The sequence below is a fragment of the Pinus tabuliformis genome, chromosome J (assembly GCF_031772625.1).
Source record: "Pinus tabuliformis cultivar Carrire ecotype Pingquan chromosome J, CPIR1, whole genome shotgun sequence".
NCBI lineage: Eukaryota > Viridiplantae > Streptophyta > Pinopsida > Pinales > Pinaceae > Pinus > Pinus tabuliformis.
The window spans coordinates 170,819,565-170,847,092 of record NC_142295.1 but is presented as its reverse complement, the minus strand read 5'-3'; the positions used below and the strand labels follow the sequence as shown (position 1 = coordinate 170,847,092).

Sequence of the window (27,528 nt, the reverse complement as noted above, 5' to 3'; positions counted from 1 at the left end):
TAATTTAGAATTCTAAAGATATATGAGACATTCAACATAATTTAGGTTATAAAAAGAATACCATGTTTACTTTGCTCATTACTAAACAATGAGAAGTTAAGTTAAGATGGCATAAGTAATCTCAATATACACTAGTTTCCCAGTACAAATCCAAAAGCAAGATCAAGGGCTTGCAATGGTTACTGGTATAAGACTTTCGCAGTCATGTTAAAGTGGATACGTAATCACCAACGTATAAAATTTCCTCCAAGTCCAGACGAGGAAGAACTCACCACTATATACCTAAATTCCTTGAAAGGAATAGGTTGTTAACATATTGTATAATAGAGGCTGACGCATTTATATATCTTTGCATGTCCACTCTAGCAGATGCCTCTGAATCAAGAAAAAAACTAGGGTCAAGCCAATTGTAAATCCAAGATAAGCAAAATCTGTTAGGTAATTGGAATAAACAACTTGCAAGAGATCTCTCTAACTTAACTAAATTTGAAATAGAAGGATACAAGATGGTTAAACCTTCGAGTTACTGTCCAAAATTTGAACTTTTCATTAAAGTTGTGCAAAATGTAGCATTGGTTGCAAAGAAGATATCATGCAACAAAATTTCCAGGTTTGTTATGCAGAGTAAGAAGTTGGTTAATAGAATAATGGCCTCGGCCTTAATACATTTTGCAGTACAACAAAACTCACCAAATAGTCACTTTTTGTTAAGGCTCTCAAGCTCCATAATATCGCGTTTTTAATGTAAAATTTTTAAAATATTATGATTATTCCTGTACCAACCCCACCTATGCAATTGAATTATAAGACACGGCATCAAAGGATGTATACAACGTTGGATAGAAAACCAACTTAAAACATATCCATGTTGAAGAAACATGCTAAGCATGTAAATGGGTGAAGAGGAATATTTATAATCAATCAATCTTATTTTAGTAATAAGAAGAGTATTCGACACATTTCCCTTGTACAGTAAACCAGCATGTTCGTGTCACGTAAAATATTTTGAAGCAACAAATGTTGAATTTAAGCAAACTAAAAATAATCGTATACCAGCTAAATTCTTTATCTGCCCAAATATCAAAATCCTGACGATATATGAGACCTTCGACATAATTTAGCTTATAAGCAAAATACCATATTTACTTTGTTGATTAGTGATTACTAAACAATGAGAAGTCGAGATGACATCAAGTAACCTCAATACACTTGTTCCCAAATACAATTCCAAATGTTGTTTCAAGGCGCTTCAGCGATTATTGGTAAAATATTTTAGCGATTTGTCACAACTACTACATAATCAACACTCTAAAGACTTTCTTCCAAGTCCAGCAGAGGAAGAACTTGCCACTCTATACCTAAATTCCTTGAAAGGAATAGATCGTTAACATATTGTATAACATGGGCCGATGCATTTACATAGTTTGGCATGTGCACTCTAGCAGATGCCTCTGAATCAACAAATATGGAGTCAAGCTAATAGCGGAAACTGAGATATGCTGTCTGCTAGGAAATTGAAATAAACAATTTGAAAGAATCTCTCTAACTTGATTAACTTTGAAGTACAAGGAAACAAAATAGTTAACACTTCTAAGTCACTGTCCAATTTTAAATCTTTCACTAACAAAGGAATGAGTGCAAAATGTAGCATTGGTTTCAAAGGAGATATCATGCAACAAAATTTCCAGGTATTGATACGAAGATTAATAAATTGATTAATAAGATAATGACTTCAACACATTTTACAAAGCAACAAATGCTTACTAAACAATTAACAATCATATTTTGTTAAGGCTCTCAAGTTTTGTAATATCGTGTTTTTAATGCATTTTTTTAAAATACTCTGATCATTCCTATACCAACACTGCCTAAGCAATTGATTTCAGAGACACGATATTAAAGAATGTATGCGAAGTTGGATATGTTAGTTTTTGGTAGCATTGGAAGTGCTCCAGCCTTGAAATTTGATGGAGAGGCTAAGGCACATGAGTTCTAAAGAACCCCCAAAAACCGTTTGGTGAAATTCCACCTAGATTGTATTTTATTAGAATAATTAATATTTTTAATGGAGTTGTTAAGTCTAAACTTAGGGAAATTAAAATATTAATGAGTATTAATCAAAATATGGGTGAAAATGATCTAGAAGGCGGATCAAGTCATGTTTTAATCTTAGCCATTGATTAGAGACTTAATCTCGGCCATTGAAGACTCAACAGAGAAAATATAAGATGGAGGCTTGGGGTTCATTTGGAAATACACACGGAGAGAACGAATTGATCTAGAGTTCGATTTCTAGCGCTAGGAAGCTGAGAAATTCGAACTAAGTAATCATTCAGCAGCAGAGGGGCAGAGGGAATCGAGAGAGCTGACGATGGGTCAGTGTGGGCCCATGCAGCCTTGACGCAGAGCCAGAAGGGCCAATGCAGAGGAGAAAGTTCTCTGTCATGCAGAAGCTGGAATTGCCAAAAACTGCCAGAACAACCGAGATAGTTTACGTAGAGGGCAGAAAAGCTTACGTAGGGCTGACGTAGAGCCTGAAAGGCTGATGCAAGGCCAGTGTAGAAGTAGTTGAGGTTAGCCAGCCTTGTTTCCGGATCAGCCGGAATTTCACTGAATAAAGTGAGGTAAAACTCACTCAGATTTTTCGCAAGTATTTTTCTATGTAAAGGATTGCTAGATGAGCATCCTAGATTTGTATTCAGATATTTCTCCTGCATAATAATAAACCCTCAGAACTACTGCACCGGTTTTCCCGCATTGGGTTTTTCCAGGAACTATTGTGTCCAAAAATAAGTGTGTCCTATGTATCTTGTTCTTTGCTCATTTTTCTGTTTCATGAGATCAAATATTTAATTAGTGTAGGCTGCAGAAGTAATTTGCTTCAGTATTTAGAAGAATAACTTGATGAATTTAAAAAAATCAAGTAGGTGAAGTAGATTCAGATTTGTCGTAGTAAGGGTTCCTTCAATGTAGGTATTTTCACAAGATAGAAAAACAACCAAAAACATATCCATCTCGAAGAAAAAATGTCAAGAATGTAAAAGAATGAAAAGGAAAATCAATAATCAATCAGCCTTATTTTGATAATAACCAATGCAATTGATTTCTAAGACACGGTATTAAAAGATGCATGCAAAGTTGGATAGAAAATCACCCAAAAACATATCCATCTTGAAGAAACATGACAACCATGTAAAAGAATGCAAAAAATATTAATAATATATAGCCTTATTTTATTAATAATAAACAATATTCAACATATTTATCCCCAGTCAGATGACTAGCTTATTCGTCATGTAATATATTTGGAAGTAACAATCATCGAATTAAAGAAAATTACCAATAATTATATACCAGCTAAATTCTTTATGCGCCTAAATATCAGAATACTAAGCTCATATGAAACTTTCGACATAATTTAGCTTATTAACAAAATACCATGTTTATTTTTCTGATTACTAAACAATGAGAATTAAAATAACATTAAGTAATCTCAGTACACTAATTACAAAAGCTGGATCAAGAGATTTGCAGTGATTATCGGTATAAGACTATAGCAATTGTGATACAGCGAGTACATAATCACCACTGCATAAACATTTCTGCAATGACTTCCTCCAAGTCCAGCGGAGGAAGAACTCACCACTCTATACCTAAATTTCTTGAAAGGAATAGGTTGTTCACATATTGTATAACAGGGGCTGATGCGTTTACATAGTTTTGCATGTGCACTCTAGCAGATTCCTCCGAATCAAGAAATGAATGGGGGTCAAGCCAATTGAAGAAACCGAGATAAGCAAAGTCTTCTAGGAAATTAAAATAAAGAAATTGAAAGAGATCTCTCTAACTTGACATTCTTTGAAATACAAGGATGCAAAATGGTTAAACCTTTAAGTTACTGTCTAAATTTGAAACTTTCATTAACAAATGAAAGAGTGCAAAATGTAGCATTGGTTTCAAAGCAGATATCACGCAACAGTGTTTCCTTGTTTCATACAAAGAGTAAGAAGTCAGTTAGTAAAAGAATGACCTTAATATATTTTGCAGAGCAACAAAAACTCACCAAACTAAGAAAAATATCAAATGTTTACCTAGCAATAGTAGGCAGTAGAGTAGAGGCGTTGCAATTAAAATAAATAATATATCATATACAAAATGTCATAGAGTTGAAACAACAGGCCTTTAAGGAGATGGAGAGAACCCGTTGGTGGTCATGTATTGGTGAGGAGCTATGGGTCAAAATTGGATAGCTGTTACATATACTACAAACTCACCATGAGATAATAGCATAAGCAATGTATCAATGACTAAGGAGGATAAGCTGGGCCTGATGCATTTAAAATCCAGGGAACAGTAAGGTTTAGCATCGGCTTCTAATACAATTTTAAACTTTCCAGTGTAGATGGATGCTTACATGAACATGTAAAAGTCTACTTTGTACCATACTATCTTGATTGTAAAAATAAAGATGGACCCTGGAAATCATTGACACATTCATATGATCTGCTGCTTTTATCAATCTTAGAATAAAAGAATGCCAAACAAAGCATGCTGAAGCAAGGATACCAGGCCCCAAAATTTAGATATTCTTTGCGCATACCAATGCACAGAAGGTTCAGAAACATGACGGTAACAATTTTTTGAAAATGGGTGCTCATAGCATGTAATTAAGTGGAGGAAAAGGTTTAAGCACCAAAAGCTTTTTTGAAGAAATCCCTGATAATACAACATGGAAAATAGCTTTTAAAATTCCTGATAAATAAATTGCACACACCCATTCTATACATGCATCCTCCATTCTTTAGGTGACTTATCTTGTTTTCCAGAACTCCAAACAGGCACACAGTCAAGTTCAAATTGTTCGATACAAGATGATGTTCAGTTAAACAGAAACTCACCATCTTCGTTTAGCTTCTTTAAAAGCTGTGCTTTTGTTGGTAGTGTATACATTCCAGCAGCAACAGCCTTTCTAATAGCCCAACCATGGTGTGGAGCTAAAACTCGTGCATATGCCACTGAAGCCGGATCTCTCAAAGAGTTCCCCCTGTCAAAGTCAACAAAAATAACAGAAATGGGTGATATCATAGTGCAAAGACCAAAATACAACAAAACTAGGCTTATTATATATAGAGAGAACTGAAGAATAAAGAGGAAATATGCATAATAATGGTTGAAGAGAGTAATGTTGATAAAATGCACTTGGGAGTCAGGACACTCTTGGAGAGACTTTTAAACACAATTCACATCCTTCAGACAGTTCACTGGCTAACATGTAAGCAAATCCTAAAACGAGGGGACAAAACATTAATAGACCAAGCATCAGTAATTGTTAACTATCTTTGTAAAACACTCTCAGCACCACCTGGTTTCAAGCATTTCGATCACACTCAACGAGTAATCTTAAATTTAAAAAAAAAAACTGTTACGTTTCTATGTCCTGTTGACCTTATATTAGTACCAAGTCAATGCATTGACTACAAGGAGGAAACTCAAATTTGATTGCACAGAAAAAAGGAATTTTAATTAGGCTTTTCTAGTTAACCTCTTCTTTTTTTCCTTCGCTTGGTATTTTAAAGAGATTAATTTCACATTTTACTTTTATTGTATGCTTTCTGTTATTTTCCTTTTATACATATTTACCTTTCTACAAGACTATTATTTGAATTAACCGGTTATATAGCCTTGGTGACAAGAGTCCAATTATGTGATCACCTCCTTAAAGCCCATTTATCTAGGAAGAGAAATTAGTGTCTCCTCAAGTGGGCCATCAAAGTGATGAGATGAATCAAAAAGGATGGCCCATCAAAGTGATGAGATGGATCAGTAAGGATAGTCATGCTGATATCAATAAAAATAGACCCCCAACAACAGTTCAGAACTAAAGGACTTGGGAGTGGATGTGGCTCATTTGCAAGCATGATCATAAGCAACAATCTCCTATGATCAGCCCTATGTTCAAGCCCAACCCTAGGACATGCCTGATTTCCTCATGCAACATATTATAAAGTTCCAGAAAAGACTACAACAAGATCTAAATATCCATTCAAACCACAAATATAAGACCAGTACAAACACTTTCTTAGTTTTGTAAATGATAAGTCCAGCTATGACAAGAATTGTACCTAGAGGTATTGCAATTTTCAAGATATATGAAACAAAGAAAATGCACGTATTTATACAACTGTGTATCTTATTTAATAGTAATAAATTATATCATACTTCTTATTTGCTTCTGTCTTTTCCCCTTCTTTGTTGGCAAGTTCTCCCCTGGAATTTTAAGCAGCTTTTTCCATGACATATCAGTCCACTTTTAGGCTTGCCTACTGGACCCTGCATGTGGAAGTAGTGTTTTAAAAATCAGCTAACTTGGACTCAGATTCAATCAAGTTAACCAACTCAACCATCAAAAGGCTTGAATTGGCCTACAATGCCAGCCATTTCATTGTATGAAATGGCTGGTTTGGTCCCAAACTGGTCCTACTCAGCCAAGTCAATACCAGGTTGGTACTTGTTAACCCGCATGTCAGAAGGGTAACATAAAAAATTTGCAGCATTTATCACCACCATTGTAAGCCAAAGGTCACAAGTCAAAGCATTGGAAAAACCACGTGAGGTTTTGTATTAGACATCCTAGGCCTATGTTTTGTTCTTGAGTTTGAATCTTGTTGTCCTTATTCCTAGTTGGACCATGGCTAGTCCCTTGTAATTCACTTCAAGTGTCTCTCATCCTATATAATATTATAAAATCTTAGGTGATCTTACTTGAGGACTCATGGTTTTATGGGAGCCTCATTTTGTAGGGGTGATCACCAGTGTATGGGGCAGTCTAGCCTGCATCAAGGTGCACTTATGTCTTTACCATAGTTTTAAAAACCAGCTGGTTTGAACTAGTAACTCGTCAAACCAGTCGGTCAACAACCTTCTCATCCAATGATGCGATAGAAAATTCTGGTTTGGGAATCAGTTGGCACTGGTTAAGTTCCAAACCGATTTGACCAACTTGGATTGGAGCGGAACCAGCTGATTCAGACCAGTTGGTGTTGATTAGGTACCAAACTGGTTGGTTTGGTGCCTCACTGGTACCAACCAACCTGAGCCAGCTGGTTCCGCTCTAAACTAAGCTAGTCAAATCTCACATGTGTGGGGGAGTCTGGGACCCACAATGAAAGTTGTTTAGGGGGTTTTGGAGGAAACTAGGGGTTGTTTCCCTCCCAAAACAACCTCCCTTGGCTATAAAACTAACCTTCGCCCTCTTAAACAAAAAACCTAACTCAACCCTAGCAATGTTGGCAATCAATGGTAATATTAAATTCTTACAGTAAACAGTTACTTAATTTTTTAGCATTACCATTTGGCATTACTTGTTTCAAGATGTTTGAGAGTGGTTCCAACTTTATTAGACTTCATATGGAGAAAGTAGAATTTCGTATCCCACTCAAAATTCAGTGGACTTAATAGTTTTTAGGATTTTAGGATTGGTGGGCTTGCAACATTTTCATCGAATTCTATCATGTATGAGGGTATGGGAATGGCATTTAATCAAGAGCATGAAGTCTTTTATGTACAGTTGATTTCTAGTAGCATCGGATGTGCTCTAAGCCTCAAAATTTGCACGGAGGCTAGGACACATGTATTCCAAAATACCCAAAAATCATTTTGGGAAATTCCACCCGGAGACAGTTTTATTAAAATAATTAATTATTTTTAATGGATGCCTAAGTCTAAACTTAGGAAATTAAAATAATTGAAGGGTATTAATTAAACTGGAGGTGAAACTTTTAGAAGAAGACGAGGATCAAGTCAAAATGATCTGAGCCATTGATTAGAATATAATTTGGGCCGTTGATTAATCAACAAGAGGATTATAAGAAGAGGCTTGATGGGCATTTGGAAAATACATCGGGTGAGAGATCAGAGATCGATTTTCTCAAGAGAGCAGCGCAACAGTTGCTGGAGAAGGTGATCGAGGAGATTTCTTGCAGTGAGGGGCAAGGATAATTTTCCGAAGGAAGTTTTCTTGATCTGGAGAGTGCAAGGCAGAGAGGGCAGAGAGTAGTCCGGAGAGGCAGCACTGGGCCACGCAAAGGCAGCATAGAACTACATTGTGGCAGTGCAGAGCTTCAGAGAGAAATTGTATTTCTGTTGGGGAACAGTCGGGATCTAGTGCCGGAGCTGGGGTGTGAGACCCGGAGGCCAGAGGGCCGAAGTTTCCAGCGAGCAAAGGATCGAGAGGAGGTGCAACACAGTCCCAACAGCAGTGATGCAGTACTGCATAGAGACAGCGCAAAGGCTCATCTCCAGCGCAAATCAGTGCCGAATTTCCCAGTGACAGGGTGAGATCATCTCACTATATTTTTGTCCAGTGAGATCCTTGTATAAGATTGCCAGTTTGGGCATCCGAAGAATCATACTCATAAATTACTGCATAATAATACAAACCCTCAACTGCTGCATCGGTTTTCCCACATTGGGTTTTTACGGGGACATTTGTCCAAAAACAACGGTGTGCGTTATTTCTTCTTGCTCAGTTCTTGTTTCTACATATTATTTAAGTTGTGAAGGCTACAGTTGTATTTATTTCAATGTTCACCATATAACACTGTAAATAACTTGATTCAGTAGGAGAAATATAATCAGTTGCTGCAGTAGGGAATTTGGGTCGCCAAATTTTCACATGTACCTTGATGCCAGTGGTAATTATTGTTGAACTCCTCTGCCTTGGCCTTAACAAAAATGTACCCTTCACTCGAACCAAAATAATTGGTTAGGTATGTTAAGCTTTTACTACTATATTATAAGGTTGAGGAGATGAACCCTTCACTCAAACCAAAATCATTGGTTAGGCATGTGAAGCTTTTTCAAATTCTACCATATTATAAGGTTGAGGAATCCCAGTTTGAAGACTTTGGGCCAAATGATGTTTATGTATCTTTTGTTGATGATCCCATTTCTAGTAGTAGTGAATCAATGATGAATTTGATGAGTGATCATGTTGATCAGTGATTTCTAGCAGGCCAATGGTCCAATAGCTTGTAGCATTGTTTTTGGATTGTAAAGGCCATTTAAAGCCTCACTGATTATGTATTTTTTTGTTGATATGTATTGCACTCGGTGTCATTTTGATGTATCCTTACATGGTATATAGATGAGAAAACTTTGCATATTTTGTCTCTAATGGTTTGGAATGATGGTTCGAAATCTTAAAATTAAATTTTCATTAAAAATTAATTATTTTATGTATTTTTTTTCAAATCCGGTTCACTGAATCCGGTTCGAAACCCAGTTAGATAGGTGGCCCGATTCAAAACCCGGTACCAGTTTTTAAAAGTATGGTCTTTACCACATGGTTATGGCTTATAAAGTCTACGGTTGGCCTTAGCTTTCGTGTAGTATTCCTCAAACAACTCCAATGCATAGCAATGCCATTTTTGACAACTTTCACATTTCCCAAGGCAATACATGGTTCCCAAGGCAATACATGGTTCCCAATGCAAAGTGGTACCAATGGTCAAAAAGTCAACTTGGTCTCAAATTATTCAGCTTGATGAGAGGAGTCCACACCACATTCCAGTGTTCCAATAAGAGGTGGCAGAAGCTAGTTACAACTTGGTCAATAGATCAAAACAATTTTCTAGGTGGCAAAACAAGGGCATTGTTGGGCAGAGTCATATATGCATTACATAAAAAATGATTAGTAGAACGAGATGAAGACTACCCATGTGCCAGATTCTTAAGATTCCTCAAGGCATTATGGGACTTGCACAAGTGGCAAATGACATCGCAGACCAGGTGATGATGTGGCAATGCTACATAGGATTTGGAGATCCCGAGAGAGACCCAGTTCAAAGCATGGTTAGTTTAGCCAAATCCAGGTGCTAGAATTGTCAAATAGTCAAAACCCAAGGGTGTTGAAGGACCAAATTCTAGGATGCGAAGTCAAGTTAGTAAAGGGAGAAAGTCAATTCAAACTAGTCGTTGGACAACTCAACTAGACATTAGAAGGTCTAACTAGATATTGGAGACCTCATGGACCAAATAGATGGGCAATAGGCGAAGAAAGTAGTTTTTAGAAGATAAAATGTTCCTCCAAATGACCACGTCAAGTGCCTCCAAGTCAAGTCATACTCTTTAAAGGACCAAGTCAAATTCTTCCAAGGGAAATTAATGGAATGTTGGGCTACTATCTTGTACTATTCTTCATGGTTTATTATATCAAGCCATTAGAAAAGGGATTTGTCTACTAAATTGGGAAATTTGACCAAGTCAACCCCTTAGTGGACAAATAAAAATTGTAATATAATATTTTATGAGAAAATTACTAAGTCTCCAACTTGTGAATGACTAGTAAAATATTAGTCTGAAGAGGTGTCCAACTAACCTTTAGTTAGTCATTACCTATCCATTAAGAATAGTTCTATAAAAGGCTAGCCTCTCCTCCTGTCATGTCATTTTTTGTCATATGAGATTAGTGCCATCATTTTAATAAAAGAGCTCATTATTTGCAAACACTTGTCCATATTTCCTTATGTTCATTGTGTGGGGTGGTTCTTATTTGTAATTTTTTTCTTGATCTATTGGTATCATGGGTATAATCTAATAAATTCAATAATAAGTAAAACTACATAGCAGTTAATAGGTTGAGCCACCGACGGGCTACTTAATCACGTGGAGAGAGAGAACTAGGAGGAAACCCCACTTGGCTCTTTTGTTTTTCCAGTAGATCACTCCAAGCGACTGGACCATTCCGAAGGGGAGCTTCAAATCATGCAAGGGTTTGTATTCATCACACACTCAATCTGAAAACAGGAGATGCCACACCAAAGGGGTCACCCGTAGTTGGGTTTGAAAATTTTTGGAGTTATTAAGTCAATAGTGGTGGCGACTTCTCGTAGAGAGCAAACCTAGTACCTTGATTTATTGGCAAGAGTAAATTAAGAAGGTGCAAGTTCCACACTCTAGCAAAGGTGAGGTAAGTTGGGCACGAGGTATTAATCCAACAACCACCCTATTCTTTGAAAATTCAAAACTTTTTACTTTTCAACATTAGATTAGGATTTCTTTTACTTGCTGATTTTCAATTAATTTTGTTTTACTAGCAAGTTAAAACCTTGGAGAAATTGAATTTATTTGTTAGATCTAGTCCAAGGACATGTACATGTTTTATATGGGTATATTTTATACTTGAATCTAGTAAATGTTTTGCAGATCTGAGCTTGTTTGTTAGCTATACCTACGTAAATCTGCAACCAAAACTAGAGATTTCAAGTTTCCAAACACACAAGTACATATTTGAAGTCATATTCCATGACTTTATGTTAAATACTTGCTAATTTTACATTTTAAGTATCAAATTTTTACATTTCCAGCCATAATTAAATCATATCTTAAATCTGTAAAGTCATATAGGCACTTTGCCTAAGGGTATATATTCCCATTACTCAGAAAAAGCAATTTCCAGCTTGCTGGAAATTAACTTTTTTTGCTAATACAAGTTGGTAAGTGAGTTCTAAGGGTTCATTTAACATCCTTTAACTTCCCCGCCCCTATATCTATGATCTAGGAGTGTTTAGACATTCTTTGGATGGTCATTTTGGGCCTAGTAGGTTGTTGTCCATGTGTTTTATGTAGACTTTCACAATCTGATTTTATAGGACAGCATGTTGTTTCGACCTGTAAGTCCTAAACCAACAGTCTAAAAAGAGATTTAGTTGCATATTTGGTATCAGTAATTTATGTACACCAAAGCCGATTAGTCACACGCTATACTTTAGGTCATTTGGTATTTCTTAATTCACCGTTTAGGTTTTTGCTACACAACTATACCATAAACAGCTAAACAATTCCGAGAATTAACTCCACTTCAATTTTGACATGATACAAGGCATTGGTTTTATTTGGGACCATAGTATTCTAAACTGGAACCGGTGACCGGATCGGTCCACCTATCAAACCGGGTTTCAAATCAAAACTGGTCAAACTGGGGCTGGTAAGATCTCAATGAACAGGGCTTTACAAAATACATAAAATAATTAATTTTCAATGAAAAATAAAATATTTTTAAGATTTAAAACCATGATTCCAAACCAATAAAGACAAAATATGCAAAGTTTGCTCATCTATATACCATGTAAAGGTGAATATATCAAAATGGCACCAAGTGCAATACATATCAGCGACAAAATACATAATCAATGAGGCTCTAAATGGCCTACAAACTCCAAAAACAATGCTACAAGCTATGGGGCCATTGGCCTACTACAAGACTACAACTCTACATATCAGTGATCAACAAGATCACTCCTCATCATGATCAAACTCATCACCACTACTAGACATCGGATCATCAACAGGAGCTACATAAACATCATCTGGATTAGATTTTAAGGATGCCACAGCCTCATTTGCGACCTCAGTAATACCACTAGTAGCAATAAAACTATACCTAATGGAAGCACGAGTTGGTCGCGCTGCACGACTAATGCCTTCCATTGGTTGTTTGCCTTTGCTTGATTCAGCGACTGGTTCCGGTTCCAATGGCACTACCATATCTGCATTGGGATCAACCTCCCCAACTCCATGTCAATATCAAAATCAACATCAAACTCAATTGGTTGAGTCTCCTCCACCAATTCTGATGTTGGATCAATATCATCCAACACAATGGTATCTAGATAAGGTCTTTTGTTCATCAATTTGTTATGCCTTAGTTGAAGGTTGTATTGCACACAAACAAGATCATTCAACCATTTTTGTTCCAAACGGTTTATCTTCTTCGTGTGTATACACTCAAAAGAAGACCTATTGCGCTCACAATGAGAAGCACTGCAAGTTTGGCTGAGGACTCTAACTGCAAACTTTTAAGGACATTGGCCGCCAAATGACTCCCACTAATGTGCTGCAAAGAAAACGACATTAGTTAGTTCATTTCATTACTTATTTACAATTATTTACAGTTTGAATTGTAAAAAATTGAACTTTAAAAGAAAAACAAATTGGAATTGCTTACCTTGTTGATCCACATCTCTTGCCATCTTTGCCAAGTTTTTGCCAAAGGTAGTTGTTGTTATACTGAAAAAAGTAAGTTGTTTATGTATTTCCAACTAGTCAAAATGGTTAGGGACCATGCGCTCCAAGCAATCGTACAACCCATCTCTGACCTCCCTAGTGTGCACATCTCCTAACCGAGCTTTATAATGATACTTTGGGTTCAGGAAATACCCAGCTGCATGTATAGGACGATGGAGTTGATTGTTCCATCTGTTATCAATGATCTCTCCTAAATAGGCCCATATTTAGCTAATTTATCCTTGTAGGTTGCCCGTATCTGCTCCTTTGCCTTATCCATAGCCTCATAGATGTAGCCCATGGCCAATTTTCCCCATCCACTATTCGCAACACCTTAACAAGGGGCTCACTGATTTTCACAACCTCTGCATACTTTTTCCAAAAAGAATTGTCAAAAACTTTATTTTTGGTGTCTTTTCCATCTTGTCTACGAGCCCACCAAGATGAAGTCCATTCATCTGAAGAAAACATTTTCTGCAAGTTTTTTTGTCGAGAATTGAGACAATACAATGTAAGGAAGTGAGTTGCAAATCTCGTAATTGCATGCCTAACAAGCTCTTTGCCCCCAATGTTTTTCCTCATTAGGCTCAATACCCATGAGTGGTTGTTGATTTATTTTGTGATGCAATTGGCATGCTCTATAGTGCTTTTTACCCACCCCAATTTCCTATGTTTTCAAGCATTAGGTCTATGCAATGTGAAGCTCATGGAGTCCAAAATATGGTCTTATATTTGGACCCTGGCATCTTTCCAGCAAGAACATAGTTTGAGGCATTATTTGTGATGACCTGCACAACATTTCCCTCCCCCACTGCCTAAATAATCTCTTCCAAAATCTCAAATATAAGGTTTGCATCCTTCACCCTATCAAACACATCAACTGATCTCAAAAACATGGTTCCTTGAGGGGCAAGAAACAAGGAAATTAGTGACAGTGCGGTTCTTTCCATCAGTCCATCCATCTAACATGACGAAGCAACCTGTTTTGGCCCATGACTCCCAATACTCAATCAAATACTCATCGGTGCAAAAAAAAATTGTTTGCAAAAGAGTTCCCCTCAAGTCATGCAACTTTGAAGCCCTTTCCTGCAGCTATAACAGAGTCCCACATAGCTTGATAATAAGGTGAGTGGGCAACATTAAATGGGATATATGCATCATACCACCATCTAGCAATGTATTGAAAAGCAGATCCTTTGCATTGTTTTTTCCAATGGTCATCCAAAGTGGGATGATGTTGAGTTAAACTTGGTTGGGAGGAAGTGGAATTAGCAGAGGTAGTGGCGGCGAAAATTGAGAAATAACTTTGGATGTTCATCCTCTTTTTTCCTCTAGATTGTTGGCCTTGATTATAAGACCCCAAGAACAGGAGGAACATAGTGAAAGGGGTCATTGGTGGAAGGGACAAAAGAGGAGTCTTGAATCTCAAAATCTTCATACCTACCATCTCTCATGGCTTGTAAAATTTCCTTCTTCCTTGCAATTTCTTCTTGGATAACCTTATCCCTAGCCTTATTCTCCTCAAACTTCTCAAACTTGGCAAGGCATTCTGCCCTAATATCGCCTATCACTTCATTTGGTGTGTTACATGGCTTTACTTGTCTTCTTATACCCACCAAGTGTTGTTTCAACCTGAGAATACCCCCCCCCCATTCCAATAGATTTTTGGCAATATTTGCAGATCATTTTTCCATCAATCATATCACAATGAGCCCATGTAGTGTCCTTGGCTTTTGGAGGCATGGTGGCTACTGGCTAATGAAATATTTGAAATTTGCAAATGAAAGAAATCTGCAAATTGAAAAAATTGCAGCTAAGTAAAATGGAAAACCTAAGATAAATTTGGGGAAAAATGGGGCATATTTAGCCTACAAATAGGTTGAAATTTAAGACTTGAAAACTAACAGTTGAATTTGAAAGAACACACAAAAAAAAAATTAAATACATGAACAACAATGAAATATGGATTTTTTCAAGTGAAAATATTTAACTGGAAATGCAACCTAGCTCCCTTAGCCTCCTCTTGAAGATGCCAACTCCACTAATAGCTCCAAAGTAGCTCCAAGATGACTACTCCAGCAAAAACTCAACACTCTCCAAGCTCCCAATGAAGCTCACAAAAACTCCAAATGAGATGTGTGAGGCAAATGAGAGGGGAGACATTCTTTAAAGGCTTTGAGGGGTTGTTTTTGGAGGAAAACAACCCCAAGTTTCCCTCAAAACCACTTCAAAAATATAAATTACGAAACAAAAACAAAAAAAAAACAAAAAAAAAAAATTGCCTTCCATAGGGTCCAGGGCTAGCCTGCTAATAAATTGGCTATAGTTTATGGCTAGTTAGACCCAGAAACCCTAGGTCGAAGATAACCCAATTTTTCTATTGGTTGGATGGCTCGGGCTGATGAATCGACCGGTTTGACCAATTTTGAATACCATGTTTGGGAATCCTCCCTTGATAATTAGAAGGTTATTGAGTCTAAATAGCAGAGGCTCAGTCCGAAGTGACATTGGGTCCCTGTGTTGTGTGTGCCCCTCCAACAGGATTTCCAATGCCTTAGTGACCCTATTAATCAGATAGGTAATAGCATCCTATAGGCCGTAATGCACAGTGAAAGGTAAAAAGTAAAATTTTTAAGAAATTTAGACATAAAACCTAGATTCTATCACCCTAAATCGTAAAACCACATTAGATAGAGATCCCCACCCCCCTCTATTTTCCTCACACATCTCTCTTGGCAAGCACTAGTTGTGCTTCTTCTAGTACCACTACTACAGTTGCAAATGTTCCTGAGTATGACAAGTCTAAGAACTCCAAGCCAAGAGCTTATGCCAAAGATCCCATTGCCAATAGTGGTGATTAGTTTGATGATTGTCCATGTTGATAAATGATATGTAATAGGCTAATATCTTGTAGCATGTTGTTTTGGACTCTAGAGACAGTTTAGAGCTTCATTGATTATGTATTTTGTCTCAGATATATATTGAATTAGTGCAATTTTGATATACTCGCCCTTACATGATATATACATGAGTTGTATGTCTCTAATGGTTTGGAATCCTTTAAATGTATTTTTCATAAAATTTTAATATTTTATGTATTTTAGTGAATCGAGACATAAATTTCAAACTAGTCCAATTTTGAGCCACGTCCAAGTCAATTGCGAGTTGGCCCTCGACCAATTGCGAGGTTGAGTTTGAGTTTTAAAACATTGTATGGAACTTACTATGATAATAGCCAATTTTTTATATAATTTTGCTAAGTTAATTTTTATTTGTTGATGATGTTGCGGTTCAACAACGAAGATGGTAGCTTCTCAAGCCATCCACTGAGGTGCATTCCCTAGGAGACATGAATATGTAGTTGGGGTCAAGAGCAACACCTTGGTGATTTTGATGGACAAGTTGTTAAGTTAATATTGACCAAATCAAGGGTGGGTTTATTTTAGGTGGTTTATAATGGCACAGGGTTTTAGCCCATGGTATTCATGTGAAGCAAGTCTCTTTAAGTGGCTTATTGTCTCCATTGTAAAACACCTCAAGTAGCCATACTTGGCCAAAATGACCAAGGATATCCATTAGTGTGATTCTCCCAGTTTTGGGTTTCCAAGGTAATTGTTTTTGTTCTTTATTATGTGCGGGCTTCTTATTATGTTGACTTAGCTCTATAATTGTTTTGATATGGTATTAGAGTTAGTTGGCCTAAACTCATTAATGAGAGTGGTCTAATGTTGGGAGCGATGAAAAGAGTGATTGCATTGAACTCTATAACTAGAAAAAGATGGATGTATTCATAAAGGGGAGGATTTTCTTATCAAATACCTAGAAGTGCAAAGAAAGTGTGGATTCGTTGTGATATATCAGACTTGATTTTGTAGGAAGAAAAAAAAAGGAGATATCTTCATGTAGCCTTAAATCGGAAAATACAACATTAATGAAGGTCTCTAGAATGGGTGCTTATAAAGCCAACTTGTGCTGACTAGAAGACCATTCTTCTTGGTATGCGTGTGTTGATTTCAATATATTATATCCACAAAGTGTAGAAGCTTGGATCAATTTGCGTAGAAAGCAAATCAAACAAATTGGAAGTCAAACAAATTGTTGGTTGAAGGTAGCCTAGAAAACTCGTGGAAACAAAGATGGCTATAGAGTTGTAGGCAAGGTGGGTGGAGGGGCCTTTGTGGTTATAGAATTGTAGGCACACTATGAGGAGGCACCTTTAACAATGGACCATGGAGGGTGAAAGCCTAATGGAAGCATGGTTGTAGAGCTTGACATGTGAAGTTGGTAGAAGTCCTGCCTATCGTGGGTAGTAATGGTGCTAAAGCAAGGTATCTATTTATCTGTTCGTTAATTGTTCTAGGAGTATTGGAGACTTCTAGTTGTCTGAACAACCCAAGGAGGAACCGAAGTTCTCATGTTGGGTAGTGCACAAATGGAAAGGGAGACAACAAAGAAAACAAAATAGAGGAAAGTAATGAGTGGGAGAGAACGAAAAGACCCATGGTTATGTGCAAGTGAACCAGAAAAACCATGGGAGCGAAATAGAATGAACTAGAGAGAGAACCCTCTGAGTCACAACAACCTATGTGGGAATTTTATTTTCAATTGAATCCAATAAGGAAGTCAATGTGGAAGCCTTTAGGCTGAGCAAGGGGCCAGAAGATTGTCTAGACTGTTGCCTTGAAATTAGCATGTAAAGCATTGAGAAAAGGGAAGGGTTGAGGTATTGTAAGTGCAGTGAAGGTCTAATGTTGTACTATGCAAACCCATAGTGGCCATAATATAAATGTTAACAGGACCAAACTCAGCAGTTGAAAGGTTGAGCATTGATTTCCTATATATGAAGGAGGGTGGTGTAAAATCCCACTTCAGAAATGTTCAGAAATCAATGTATGTAGGAATTAGGGTTTGATTCCTCTTTTCTTGATAATTACTTGTGATTTACGTTAGCTTCTTTTACTTCTTTATTTTGGTTTTTTTTAACTAAATAAATCGTGCCTGGAGCAATTCTTAGGTCAATTACTTCTTTATTTTGTTATCTTTCATCAAGCAATTACCAAAATAAAATGTATGGAGATCACGAGAACAAAGAACACATGATATAGGCACTCAGCAAAGGAAAAACCCCTATCTGGGGGAAAACCCAGTCCAACTCTTCCACTAGTAGATTCAAATCAAAATGAGACAACCCAAGACCTTTTTGACCTTGACAAAGACCTCCAATCACCAAGTCAACCCTTTCTTCAAGTAGATGATCTCTGCCAAATCCTCCAAGTGTCATCTCCCCAAATACAACTTCAGTCCAGAATTTCAACCTCCCAGCTACAAAATTTCGGACCTGCAATTACTTCAGCATTTTGGCCGCAGCTACTCGTCCAGAAACCCTAGAAGACTTCACACATGCAAGAGAGAGAGATGCCCAAGAACTTCGATTTTGTCTTTCCCAACTACTTTCTTCTTTCTCCTTGCTCTTCGCTCTTCTTTTCTAGTCCTTGAGTTGCAGATCAAACTTGTGAGTGAGATGATGCCAAATAGGTTGAATTGCACTTCTATTTATACTGCTTCTGTTGGGTCGAATAGCCCTAATCCAGGTCGACTTCATCAGGACAGGGCCGACTTGGTGTGGAGGTGACAAGTGACATTTTTTACTCAAAAATAATTCTTTTTACATGATACAAAAGCCCAAGAAGGGTCTAATAATTATGACAATGACTCTTTTGACTCTTGACAAAACCTAGAAGCCTTTAATGGAGGTTTTGACCTAGAAAATAAATATAAGAGCATGAAACCCATGCTTCAAAAATAATTTTTCTTTCATAATAAATTTTTTTTATCATAAATATATTACATCATGACTCAAATACAATTATGAAGACCGACACTAGTTACATTCTTCAACACTCTCTCTTAACTAGGGAGGTATTCATAATTACATATATACATAGGTACATGGAAGATCTCAAAATGATATGATCTATGAAGAGTCATAGCACACGCAGTGCTACAAATTAGATACTTGACTAAGGTATCTAACTGGGTGGGACTAAGGTGCATTCCAAGCTTTTAGCCATTCTAGGTACCATCAGGCTTCAGCTTTAACACCAACCTAGGGATCTAGGTGCGTATCCAAGGTAGGAGCTCCAAGACCAACACCACCCTCCCTACTTCGGGATCTAGACAACATCACAGGTTGGACAAATGCCCTCCCAAGCATCTTGTCGCCCCAAGATGCTTCATCTCTCCCTATATACTAAATCTATAATATCAACCAATCCAAGCATGCTTATGAAATATTCGAACTTCTTATTTGGAAGAGACTTTGTCAGTAAGTCAACTACCTGTTCATCTGTCGAAAAATATTGTAGCTTCATGACCCCATGCTGCACCAAACGTCTAATGTAGTGGTACTTGTTATTGATATGCTTCGTCTTGGCATGAAACACAGGATCATCAAAGATCTTGATGTTGCTTTGATTATCACAAATTATCACTGTAGGATCTAGTGGCCCTCCAAACAAGTATGACAAGAGTTTTCTTAAACAAACTGCTTCTTTTCCTACTTCACATGCAGCAAGATATTCGGCTTTAGCGCTACTTAAAGCAAGAAGATCTTGTTTTCTACTCATCCATGAAATCATTACAGATACCAAACTAAAACAACCACTGGTAGTACTTCTTCCATCTGTCTCATTGCCACCCCAATCAGAGTCAGTAAAACCTGTTAGTTTAACTTCCTTTCCATCATACTTCAAACAATGATGAATTGTTCCTCATAGGTATCTCAAAATGTGCTTGGCAGTTATACAATGGTCATGATGAGGTTCTAATTGAAATTGACTAAGAAGCTAAGTCACATGACACGAGGACACGAGACACGGAGGACACGTAAATACGAGTATTCAATACGAAACGCAGCGACCTGGAAACAGGACACGGGGGACACGTTTTATATATATTTAATAAAATATATATATATATACCGAAATATAGTTTTTTATCCATATTAAATTGCAGGTTGCAGCTTATCTAATCAAATTAAAATATAATTACTTCTCAAAGTTCATAGTTCACTTTAAAAAAATAAATAGAATCAAAATTTACTATTTAGAAATTAGAATGTGATATGCTTGGTCTTGATTCTTGAATATTCAATGTTCATTGTTCATGTACAACTTACAAGCACATAAGAAAATAACTAAAGTCTAATCCTATTGATTTCCTCTGCCCCTCTTGCGAGAAAATGCCACAGCTTTCCCTTTCCCTCTAGATGTAGATGCTGGTGCTGGTGGAGTTGGCAGTGGAGTTTGCTATGCTCTAGAAGCTGAAGAACTAGAAGTAGGAGCTATAGGAGGTAGACCACGTCCTCTACTGGTGGCAGGTGTAGCCCAGGCAGGTGGTGTCACCTGAAAACATTACAATCTCCCAATCCTGAAATCCTGAAAAACTGATAAGTCTGCTGCATTTTGAATGAAATCTAAAATTCTACTTTCTCCATATGAAATCCAATGAGGCCGGAACCACTCTCAAACATCCTGAGTCATTTCATGGTAATGTTAAAAATTTAAGTAAAAGGATGAAAATGAAAATTAAGGAGAATGTCACTTTTACTTTAAGAATTTAACATTACCATGAATAGCGTATCAATACTAGGGCCTAGACTTGATCATTAAGCTGCCCCACTCAAAAATTATTTGTTTCTTTCAAACAAAATTACAGCTTATGCAGGCAATGTTTTCTATCAACAGAATACGTGTTTTCTAGATGCAGGACACGACGAAAACCGGCGAATACGTTTCACATTTTACAGGAAACGATGAAAAACGTTTTCGACATGTTTTAGGGCCGTTTTCGTGTCCAACACGTAAAATACGGGACACGGGACCTTGGAGGACGTGTCCTGTGACTTAGCTAAGAAGGTTCATAGCAAAACATATATCAGGGCTCGTGTTTACCAAGTACATCAAAGAGCCCACCAACTTACGCTAACTTATAGGATTAGTGAGACTAGAGTTGAAGCTTCTCAACTTCTTTAAATTTGTGATCATGGGAGAAGTCATAGGCTTGGAATCCATCATACCGAACTTGTGTAACATCTTGATCATATACTTTCCTTGACCAAGATATATCTGACCGGGTTTCTACCAAACTTCCCAAATAGTAGTGCATAAGTCCCAAATCTTTCATTTAAAATTTAGTTGCCAGCAACTTCTTACATTTGAGAATTTTGCGCTCAATGTCTATAATAAATAAATCATCCACATATAAAAGTATAATAACTAGTTCATTCTTCACTATCTTGATGTAGAGGTTTGCATCAACAGAACTTTTGACAAAGCCAATCCTCAGAAGATAGGCATCCATTCTTGCATACCAAGACCTAGCTTCAAGCCACATAGAGCTTTCTTTAGTCTGCAAACATGAGTTTCCCTGCTATTTATCTCAAAGCTTTCTGGTTGTTCAATATATACTTCTTCATCAATGGTTCCATTTATAAAGGTTGTTTTAACATCCATTTGATGTATATTCCATCCCATAGTTGCAACTAGCAAAACCAAAGATCTAATAGTAGTATACCTGGCAGTGGGAGCAAAGGTTTCTTCATAATCTATTCCTTCCTTTTGAGAGAAACCCCTTGCAACAAATCTTGCTTTGTATTTGTCTATGCTTCCATCAATGACATGTTTGATCTTGTAAATCCATTTGGAAGTGACAACATATTTGTCACTAGGTCTAGGAACGATTTCCCAAACCCCATTCTTCATGATAGATTGGTATTCTTCCTGCATTGCTTTCTTCCATTCTTCTTGATGAGTGGATTCTTCAAAGGTAGTTGGTTATGCTTCGAACTTCATCATGTATGTTGCATACCTTGAGTATATTTTCGGTCTTTTGCTTTCTTTGAAAATTCCTTTTGCTGCTCCATGTCTTTCGACATCCTCAAGTGTAGCTTTTAATCAATTTGGCCTCTTCTTTGTTTCGGGAATGATTGTAGGTTCGATAGGTTCACTTGGTCCTTCTTCCTCTAAGTTTGTAGGTGACCTGTCATGTTCTTCTTCTTCTTCAAATAGTGGTACATCTTCTTCATCGGACTCAATACGTATATCCTTCGAACTTTTGTAGGCATGATTTTCATCGAATATAACATCTATGCTAACTTCAATTCTTCTTTCTTCTTTGATGTAGATTCTATAAGCCTTTTATGAAAGGCTATAACCAACGAAGATACCTTTTATACTTGTAGAGTCTAACTTCTTTCGCTTGTCTTTTGGAACATGAATGTATGCAGGACATCCAAAGATTCAGAGATGATCTACACATGGATTCTTCCCTAAGAATGCTTCTTCTAGTGTCATATTATCAAGGATTCTATGAGGACTTCTATTTTGTATGTACATTGTTGTCATGGCTGCTTCTCCCCATAGAAATTTTGGTAGGTCTTGATCAAATATCATAGTCCTTATGCATTCTTCAATGGTTCTATTCTTCCTTTTTGCTACTCCATTATGTTCGGGGTTGTAGGGAACAATGAGCTCCCTCTTAATGCCTACTTTGCAATATGCCACAAGTTCTTTTGAAGTATATTCATCTCCATTGTCGGATCTCAGAGTTTTTATCTTTCTTTCATTCAGGGTCTCAACTTTGGATCTAAACTCCTTGAACTTCTCAAATACTTCATCCTTTGTCTTGAGAAGATAGAGCCATGTCTTTCTAGAGTGATCATCAATGAAGGTCACATAATATTGGTGGCCTCCAAGAGATTTATTAGACATGGGCCCACATACATCAGAATGAATGAGGTCTAATATCTCCTTAGACCTTGTATCACTACTTGTAAAGGGTTTCTTAGTATTCTTTCCCAAGGCACATCCCTTGCATACTCCTTCATGGTCCTCCTTGATGTTGGGGATGCCCTTCACCATTTGACTTAGAGAGGGTATTATCTTGTAGTGAATGTGTCCATATCTTCTATGCCAAAGTTTGATGGGACTAATTTCCATATGAACAAGGGCTTGAGGAGATGGAGTTATAACTCTATATAATATTCCTTCACAAATCCCAATAACCCTTGCCTTTTCAAAACTAGAATCCTTTCCCCAAACCAAAACTTTACCATCTACAAAAACAACTCTATCTCCTTTATCTTCTAAACAAGAAATGAAAAGTAAATTCTTTTTCAAACCTAGGACATAGAGGATGTTGTTGAGGTGTCACTTTGCTTCACTTTCTAGTTTCAATGATGTAGATCCAAGGCCCTTGACTGCATAGATGTTGTTGTTGTAGGGACCGTACTAAATTAAAGAGCCATTACTGAACTGTGAAACTGTAAAGATGGTGAATCTGTAAAGATTACTGAAACTGTTTGAAATGGTATTAATTGATTTGATGAAGTACTTACCTGGTCTGCTACGGCTGTTGCGATGAGGATGCTGCAGAACTTCTCCAGCGCTCTCGTTACCGAATGACCAAAAACCACCCAGCCAAACCGAGTATACCTAGATACTCAATCCAGTATGCTTCTCAACCGATGCATACCGTTCCCCCGTGCCCAGAGACTTCAAAACAAGTAAGGCTCAATAGTTCCGAATTATAAGCAGTATGGATAAATTTCCTCTCCTTCCTCCTTCAACAGCACCCGGATCAGTTTTTCCACTTACAGCAAATACAATCTCCACCATCCAAAGGCAAAGAACACCCAGCCCCCCTGAAACTCCTCCTCGCCATCTCCTTATGTACTGGTCATTAGCGGTGGTTGCTCTCTCTCCACCTACGAGCCCACCGCTTCCTTTCTCAGCGACACCTCCTCAACATGCTGAGTCGTATCTTTCTTTTAAGGATATATTGACATGTGTGATTTTACTTTGATTAAAATTTTATTTATTTAATTAAAATGTCCTAAGTTCATACATAGGAACTTTACTTTGATTTAATTTATCCCTTTAATAATTTATTGACATACTTTATTAAAATTCTGAGATAGATAATTATATAACCTGATTTTTAAGAATTTACATAATTCTTTACATCTATTGTCTTTATAACCCTTTTACTTTATACTTTTAAACTTAAAATCATTGGTAATCGCTCATTAATCATGAGGCATTAAGTAATATGTGCTGATGGGTGAATGCGACTTTTCTATTTGAAGGAGTGTCAGGATATTTAATATTTTAGGTAATTTAGAATATAGTTACTAGTGCAGTGCATGCGATACATGCATATGTAGCTATCATATGCATGCATCGTATGCATGCTAATATTCTCGTGCTCTCTATATTAATGATGGGTCACTACAGTTGTCTCCAAGCTCCACTGCATGTGATGATGATCCTTTTGTAGAGTATGAAGTTGTCCACTTTCTCTTGTCATGTGCCTTGAGGCTCCACTATCACTAATCCATGCATTGTCATCATCAAGTGTACCTGTAAGTGCAACCAAGAATCCTCCACCCTTGACACTCCTAGATAGATTGTAGATGATCCTTCCAACAATGCTTCCTGCAATTTCCATGAGATTGTGTCCCATATTCAAATAACTTTCCATTGAGAGAGTGATGTTTTCTTCCAAGATTGTTTTTCCTATCTTCAAATGATAGTCAACAAATTGATCTTCAAATAGTCCTTCTTTCCCCTTAGCTCTTATATCATGTTGAGAAATCAATGCATGTAGGAATTAGGGTTTGATTCCTCTTTACTTGATAATTACTTGTGATTTATGTTGGCTTCTTTTACTTCTTTATTATGTTCTTTTTCATCAAGCAATTACCAAATTAAAATGTATGAAGATCACGAGAACAAGGAACACAAGATATAGGCACTCAGCCAGGGAAAAACCCATATCTAGGGGAAAACCCATTCCAAATCTTCCACTAGTAGATTCAAATCAAAATGAGACAACCCAAGACCTTTTTGACCTTGACAAAAACCTCTTCCAATCACCAAGTCAACCCTTCCTTCAAGTAGATGATCTCTGCCAAATCCTCGAAGTAATCCTCCAAGTGTCATCTTCCCAAATACAACTTCAATCCAGAATTTCAGCCTCCCAGCAACAGAATTTCGGACCTGCAATTACTTCAGAATTTTGGCCCTAGCGACTCATCCAGAAACCCTAGAAGAATTCGCACGTGTGAGAGAGAGATGCCCAAGAACTTCGATTTTGTCTTTCCTAGCTACTTTCTTCTTTCTCCCTGCACTTTGCTCTTCTCTTCTAGTCTTTGAGTTGCAGATTGAACTTGTGAGTGAGATGATGCCAAATAGGTTGAATTGCACTTCTATTTATACTGCTTCTGCTAGGTCGAATAGCCCTAATCCAGGCCGACTTCATCGGGACAGGGCCAACTTGGTGTGGAGGTGACACGTGACATTTTTGGATCAAATAATTCTTTTCAAATGATACAAAAGCCCAAGAAGGGTCTAATAATTATGACAATGACTCTTTTGACTCTTGACAAAACCTAGAAGCCTTCAATGGAGGCTTTGACCTAGAAAATAAATGTAAGAGCATGAAACCCATGCTTCAAAAATAATTTTTATTTCATAAAAATATTTCTTTTGATAAATATATTACATCATGACTCAAATACAATTATGAAGACCGACACTAGTTACATTCTTCAACAGGAAATTTCCCAAAATACCACTGAGTTCTTTGAGTTTTAATGGATATCCTCAGTGAATGGTTTTGTCAAATATGTGAAAGGCATATTGTTGTAGGTATTGTTTTTGCTCATTTTGTCTTGAGTGTAAATATATAGCACACCAATATGAGACCAGACTTTAACCAACAACTAATATATCATGTCACACTTCAGGAATAACACAAAACATTGTTATAGATTGCCTTTATAACAAACTGGAAAGTATGGCACACGTTGGGAGCGGAGTTGAGGGAGCAGGGGCGAGGAGGCTGAACCCTAGCCGCCTCTACACCTGGTTTGTGCCTCTACTTCTTGGTCGGGGATCCGGTGGCTTCCGCAACTGCAGACGATGCTCGGTGGCAGAATACTGGTATGAAGCTAACAGGAGTTGTAGTATTGAGGGAACGAGGGCGTGGAGACTACCCTAACCGCCTCTTTCCATGTTTCATGCCGCTGCTTCTTGGCCGGGTCTCCGGAGGCTTCCGAACGCTATTGTCGATGCTCAGTGGCAGAGTACTCTGCATGAGTTCTAGTATCTGCCTGCTTCGGGGGGAGAGTTTTGAGGGAGCAGGGGAGGGGCGGCTACCCTGGCTGCCTCTTCCCCTGGTTCGTGCCTTTCTTTCTTCACCAAGATTTCAGGGCTTCCATTCGCAGTCGTCGCTAGTTTTTTTGCAGGAGTATTTTGTGTATGCTTTTGTAGTTCGGCGTCGGGGTTTTGCTGTTCGTGGTCCAAATGGTGTGACATTTGTCGTCACCGCCATGGGCGCTTTCCTGGTGCTGCACTATTGATTTGGGGTTGTAGCGGGTTTGGGGTTTATGCCCTATTTCCTTCTACAAGCCTGTTCCAGGGCATTTCGGTTTCTGGGCAGCGTGTGCCCTGATTATATACTGGCTTTGGTAGTTTTACCTTGGCGGGCGTATGTGACTGTCACAAGTTTTTGTCAGATCGGATATTGTTTTGCCTCTTTGGGGCTTTGGGCTCCTATTCTTTTCAGGATTGCTGGGGTTTTTCAAACCCGTTTATTGTAATGATTTGAAGCCTGTTTTTCAAGCTTTTTACAGGTACTTTTGGAGTTTTGCACTGTAAGTGGCTTATGCCCACTATTCTTCATATGCTATTTGCATCTACAGTATGTAATTTTCTGATTTATCAATGAAAATTATGATTTTTCCATGGGCAGGCAAGAAAGAAACAAAACATTAACCCAAAAAACAAAAAAACAAAAACAAAAAACAAAAAACTGGAAAGTACATAGACCATAGATTTGCTTGATAATGGAAGACACATTGCAAATAACACAAGAAAGGAACCGAGTACGAGATACAAGGATGTGGCTTCAATACAATGCTCAAACTCGGAGTTTGTTTCAGCAATGTCGAGCATATGAAAATGACTCCTCCGTTTCTCTGCCCTTTAACCTCTGTTATAGCCACGAACTTATTACAAGACACCTTCAACAAATGGACAGATCCATGCTTACTTCCAACTGATATACACCTTCAGCAACATTATTGATTCTAGTCCACAATATGAATGTGGTTTCGATTCCACTCAACCAACAAGGAGAGGACCCTGCCCGATTTAGTGTGGAAATCGAGCCCTTCAGCAAGATAACATGACTTGCAAATGAAGAGCAATTTCAACCCTTAGACAAAGATTAATATAACTCCTCTTCAGCAGTGTCTTGACACCATACACTCAACAGACTTTTCTTTGATATGACAGTGATGAACACAGCCTTAGACCAACAACTCGTGGCTCCCGAACACTCCAAAATACCACTGTAAATATGGCCCAGAATATAGAAGTTCAACCAGCAATAGAGACG

General features: G+C 37.6%; 1 protein-coding gene across 4 annotated transcripts in view; it reads right to left on the bottom strand.

The window, feature by feature from the left end:
- The window catches only part of LOC149226211 (accelerated cell death 11-like), a 103,555-nt gene continuing 76,027 nt past the window's right edge, over nucleotides 1–27,528 (bottom strand). For 2 of the 4 annotated variants that reach the window (XM_089377438.1, XM_089377437.1), the window contains 2 exons: nucleotides 4,899–5,044; nucleotides 1,294–1,451 (listed from right to left, as the gene is read on the bottom strand). In XM_089377438.1, the coding sequence (XP_089233564.1) occupies nucleotides 1,309–1,451; nucleotides 4,899–5,044 (289 nt within the window). In that variant the 3' untranslated portion in view covers nucleotides 1,294–1,308. Of the gene's footprint in view, nucleotides 376–1,293; nucleotides 1,452–4,639; nucleotides 4,717–4,898; nucleotides 5,045–27,528 lie in introns of those variants that run through there. The other 2 variants (XM_089377439.1, XM_089377440.1) reach the window with 2 other exon arrangements.